At 35.6% G+C, this 5,355-nt stretch overlaps 1 protein-coding gene across 1 annotated transcript; it reads right to left on the bottom strand.

The window, feature by feature from the left end:
- On the bottom strand, positions 1–4,906 carry LOC102619219 (tetraspanin-20). Its single transcript, XM_006480106.3, has 6 exons — positions 4,426–4,906; positions 3,714–3,813; positions 3,027–3,107; positions 2,827–2,931; positions 1,700–1,870; positions 1–437 (listed from the first exon to the last, which is right to left on the bottom strand). Exons 1-6 carry the CDS (start codon positions 4,776–4,778, stop codon positions 366–368), a joined length of 882 nt encoding a protein of 293 aa, XP_006480169.2. The 5' UTR covers positions 4,779–4,906; the 3' UTR covers positions 1–365.
- Between the last annotated feature and the right edge of the window lie 449 nt (positions 4,907–5,355).

Genomic DNA, 5,355 nt, shown 5'->3' with positions numbered 1-5,355 from the left:
TGTACAAAACAGACCATAATCATCATATAGATGCATTTTGCGTTTTATTGACGACAGCACTGTTATGAATCCCCCAACACATCATTTGGAAACACCAACGGGGCACACAAGTATTCAGCAAGACTAAAAGCTTTCTATTAATGACTGACAGCAAATCTGGACAGACTCACAATCAATACAGAATCAAGCAACCCATTACAAACCTATATACATCCCTACTTCTCCAGAAATACATAATAACAGAAACAAAAGTACAGGGAGCAAGTTTATAATTCAGAACCGGTGTCAGACTCACAATGCATGTCACTGGTCTTTACTATGCTCTGTGAGACGAAGAATTTTTCATGGAATTCACGATTCATGGACTACTTGGACTTCATGCTTGCTGATGGATTATTTCCGAAAGTATATTGCTCGCCACCACCATTCAGTCCATACTGCAGCATATATTGAAAAGAATCCCATTATTGATATTTTATACCAGGGACTATGTAAGAGATCATAAAACCACAAAAAAAAAAAAAAGGAAGCATGAGCAATGTTTCACAATACCTATTTTCCATATATGCAGTTCAAAACTTAAAAGTCATACCAGAACATCCTCTTATGATTGCAGGAACTAGGTTAGAGAAATAGGTAAAAACTCAAAAGTTTCATTTATTAAGCCATGATCACTCCATTAAAGTTTCCAGAATGGAAAGCAACCTAGTTCTATACTGCTGAAGGCAATCTCCACATGTTTAGTGCAAATTTATATGAAATCAAGTCAAATTACTCACTAGTCCTAGCAAGCATTAAACAAATGGATGCTACCAGATGAAAAGCAGTTAAATCAAAAAAGATAAAAAAAGGCAAAGTTAACCACATGAATGAAAATCATGGAACACCATTTAAACCCAACCGAGCTAAGAGATTCTATGTATAGTGGCAATTGTAAATCCAAATTAGATTAATATTGCAAGAGAATGAATTGGATAGAACTAAATCTACATCATGGAAAGGAAATCAGCTAAATGAACTAAAAAGGCCAAAATAAACCCCCCCCCCCCCCCAAAAAAAAGACATTTTATGTGAAAAAAATTAATAACAGCAAATGTTATTCATCATTGAAACTGAACTGAAGCTAGTAATACATAAGTGGCAATTATGAGTCCAAATTAAGTTTATGTTATAGAGAAATGAGTAAGATTGAATTGATCTGACTTTCACATGTCAGAGAGGATCTCAATTGGGTCAACATTATATAAGCATACTTACAGATAATCAAACAAGTAAAGATCAGTACCGCACATAGGTTGTCCATTTACTCAGTGGACTGATATTTCAGATTAATAGTGATCAACCAGGAAAAACTAGAACAGAGCATGAAGTTAACACAGCAATAGGTTATTAAATTACGCGATAGATAGATAGTAGATGCCCAACCACGACATATGACTTGTCTCAATATGCCACTTTACACAGGAATTGATTAAATCTGCATTATATAATTAATTTTCAAGCTGACTCCTGATTACATGCTTTATTTATAAGACATACACATACCAAAATTGGATGGGGGGGATTCAGAACATTTGTTGTATTTTCCCTGCCTTATATTCTTATTGGCAAGATCTTCTAACCTACATTTTGACCTTCAAATTTTACAACACAGACTGTCAGATGAAATTTGTCCAACCGACAAATTCAAACAAGATACCTTTTCTCTTATCCGCGAGCTCCAGATGTCAGAGTGAGCAATTGGTTGCTGATGTATCAGTGGTTCCCTTATCCTGATCCTCTCACTCTCATAATCATCCTCTTCATCGAAATTGGTTCTTCGAGTGGAAACCATGGCTCTCAGAATTATTGCTAGAAGCAGAGATAGTGCCTAAAATAAGGGATGGTACAGAGGGATGTATTAGGGACAAATAAAAAGGCAGATATGCAACTATTGGGATAACATATTCATATGCCTCTATCAATGTTTTCCATTACACCCCACAAAACTCATAGTTGAGAAAAAAACGTTCCTGTCCATGGCAATTTACTGATTAATGACTTCTACTGGTTGGTTGCTATTCCTTTCACACTAGTAAGAGAAAATGTGTTAATGTAAAACAAAATCATCAACGATGGATATCTTCCTCACATAATAACAATAGAAAGAATAATAGCATTAAGCTTCTGGTGTTATAAGGATAAGAATGCCCGTCCATATTTTCTTTGTTTACATAGATCTTCAAGAACCACGACCAATATCACTAGTTAATTTACACGAACAGGAAACTTCTTGTGAAACACAATTTATTAGTCTAATTTTTTAGCATTATTACAGTATTATCAATTCTAACGCTCATTTTCTGGACAATTAGTAACGGCTTAATTCCTTTCCAAAACTTACCAAGTTAAAGTTTAAGCCGTTTCATTTATAATTGATTTGCTTGTTAAACCTAAGGTTAGTATACACATTCTTTTACTTCCACTTGGTAAGTTTAAGCTGTCTCTTTCCATACTATAGTAGTTTTTAAATGAAGCATGTAGATCATATACAATCTATTTAAATTCTATTGTGATTGTTCAATCCTGTTAAGCTTCTAGTGTGTCACATGCAAGTCATATTTCTACTTTAACACAAATATTAATCAAAATTACTTGAAATTTAATATTAATCAAATTACTTGAAACTTAATATCTGTCAAACAAGTCTGTGGTAAGATTCCAGAAATTGTTGAGAAACTTAGAAAGATCCTAATCTAAGAAAGTGAGGAAATATGCACATCAATGAGCAGTATTCAGCAAAACTCTGACACTTTTCAGGTCATATTTTATAGGCATGCAAAATACCTGAACTATGACCACCGTAATGCCAACCCATTTACAAATGTCAACATTGTCTTCGATGAAAGAACGAAGGCTATCAAGTTCTCCAGTAGGGTCAAATGGAAGATCCTGTCAAGGGATGAGTCAACAACTAACAACATATATAAAAAGAAGAAAGTTGATAAGCTATGTAAAAGTTAAACTGGATAATCAAAGAGAATAACCTTCTCCCAACGACGATCAATTGCAATAAATGCCACCAGAGCAGCTTCTAGCAGGAAGAGTATAATTTTCAGTATAGCATACTGAAATTTTTCATGAGGTTAAGGACACTCTCAAAAGGAACGGGATTGAAAGCAGATCATAAATACTATAGTTCTTATTCTTTTCCATTTATCCTTTGTTTCTGGGATTTTAAAAGATCAAAGATTATGATTCATCATGTCAATCCAACACTTACCGTATTGCAAAAGTAGTGGTACGGCTGAACATTACAGATTACAGATCTTCCAGGTCTCCATTCTATACCTAATTACATCCAAAACCTGTAGATTGTGAAGTTTTGACTCTTAACTGTATGTTTGGTATACAAATAATCAAATCCAAGCTCCAATAAATTAGCCAGTTGTTCCTTTATCAGATTGCTAGTGTCAATTATTCAGAGGGTATTATACATAGAATTCAAAATTTGTGTCCTGTCATAATTACCATTTCTAGAGACCAAGAGAAGCATTTGTAAAATTAAGGAACACGTGCTTCCACATTTAAAACAAACTAACAAACAGCTCACCCTAACATCATCCAAGTCTTAAACAAACTAACCAGTTAGTTTATAAAACAGCTAGTCAGGGTGAAAGCCAGCATTTATCAGCAGAAAATAATATAGACACAGCCACATGATTGCAGGATACAAAGCAAAGGCAACAGCCACTTATAGCTTCAGCAGCAATGCAACCAATCAATGCAATACAACACACCAAAATGCCCACTCCCATAAATGAGTAGATGAACCTGCCACCAAAAAAAAAAAAAAGAAAAGCACCAATTACACAACCATATAACTGCCTCATGACCCAATAAAATCAGCAAAATTAACCACCAAAGCTCTAAATTCCATCAGAAAACTTTGACTAACTCTGAAGAGAACTAGCACAAAACACAGTCAGAAAGTTCCTCGACTATACAACTTGAAGCATACGTTTGGGATTAAGGTTTTATAGCTCTCAATCAACAGCTATTGTGAAATAGAATCACTAGCAGTGAGCATAAATGGGGAGGCAGTGACTAAACATTAGCTGCAAAGTAAAATGTGGGTGTTTACTACACACTTTAGCAACTATGTTTTCAAAATTAAGCAGAAACACCGATGCTACAAACAGACTCCAAATGGCTAGAAAGAAATTCATGCATAAGAAAATAAAATTTACTTTAAAAGATTAAAAGCTAAATTAAGGGCAAATTCAACTCCATCTAATCAGATTGTGAGAGAAAACTACCGAAAAATCGTAATCAAAGCATTCACTTCTAGAAATAAAAAAGCCAATCCTAACGAAAATAACAGATGACCAAATTCAACTAAACCACACCAATAGCAAACCAAAAGTCAAAGAATTTTAGTAGTACCAAGGAGCGGGCAGCTCGAATGAATTGAAATCAAACCCGAGCCCGGACACGTCATCGAATCCGGAAACCATGACATCCAATGGACCAGTGGAGGTGGTGAGCCGACGATGATCATGAGAAAGCACACGCGATTGAGTTGTATCCGAATTTAGAAAAAGACTGAGAGATGACGACGACACAGAAGTATCTGGGGTGGGAGCCAAAGGAGGAAGAGGAGGCACGGGCACGTGATGGTTCCATTGATCGAGCATCCATATGGAGTAGAGTATTATTGACACTCCAATGAATCCTTGAAGGAAATTTAGAAACTTTAGTATGAAAGCGAACGAAATGTGGCAACAATTGCGCTGCATTGTTTTGGCTCAAATTTTTGTTCCCCTCTTTCGAAACCCTAGCCCTAGGCTTAGATGATTATTGCGGAGATTGAAAATTGAAAATTGAAATTGCTGTTTACTTTTTTTTTCTTTCGAGGTTGGGGTGGGGGGGGGGGGGGGGGGGGGGTTTTGCCGTTTTGGCCGTTTGTGTTGTGTTGCGTGTGAAATTTTATATTTCTTTTATTATTTTTTCTCGTCAGCTTTGTTTGATGCGACTTGTATTGTATTTATACTTTACGCGTGCGAAGAAGAAACTGTTCTTTGAAGACAGGTAACATTTTTTTAATGAAGTACAACTCACGGTCAATTTTTATTTTCTTTTCTTTTTTTAATGAAACGACTAATGGGATAATAGTTTAAGTCAATTTGGTAATTTTATTTTCAACTTATCCTAGAAAAGATGGCAACCAACCTTGAGAAGAAAGAATGCCCACAAAAAAGGATATGCTTTATGTGTTGGCAATCGGCCAATCGCCCCTTGGCCTTTGCCAGAGAGACTTGAAAGCACGATGCATCCTTCAGGTTAATATGGGTAAGTGGCTCGGCTTAATTTAAA

The sequence above is a fragment of the Citrus sinensis genome, chromosome 3 (genome assembly GCF_022201045.2).
Source record: "Citrus sinensis cultivar Valencia sweet orange chromosome 3, DVS_A1.0, whole genome shotgun sequence".
Classification (NCBI taxonomy): Eukaryota; Viridiplantae; Streptophyta; class Magnoliopsida; order Sapindales; family Rutaceae; genus Citrus; species Citrus sinensis.
The sequence above is the reverse complement of the archived record's forward strand: the minus strand, read 5'-3'. Positions and strand labels throughout refer to the sequence as shown.

What these genes read in the sequence shown, in the direction of transcription:
- LOC102619219 (XM_006480106.3), bottom strand. Translation starts at nt 4,778, where the DNA reads ATGCAGCGCAATTGTTGCCACATTTCGTTCGCTTTCATACTAAAGTTT. An exon ending in TTGATCGTCGTTGGGAGAAG is followed by an intron (nt 2,932 to 3,026) that starts GTTATTCTCTTT and finishes ATCCCTTGACAG; the next exon opens with GATCTTCCATTTGACCCTAC. An exon ending in GCTCGCGGATAAGAGAAAAG is followed by an intron (nt 438 to 1,699) that starts GTATCTTGTTTG and finishes TATATGCTGCAG; the next exon opens with TATGGACTGAATGGTGGTGG.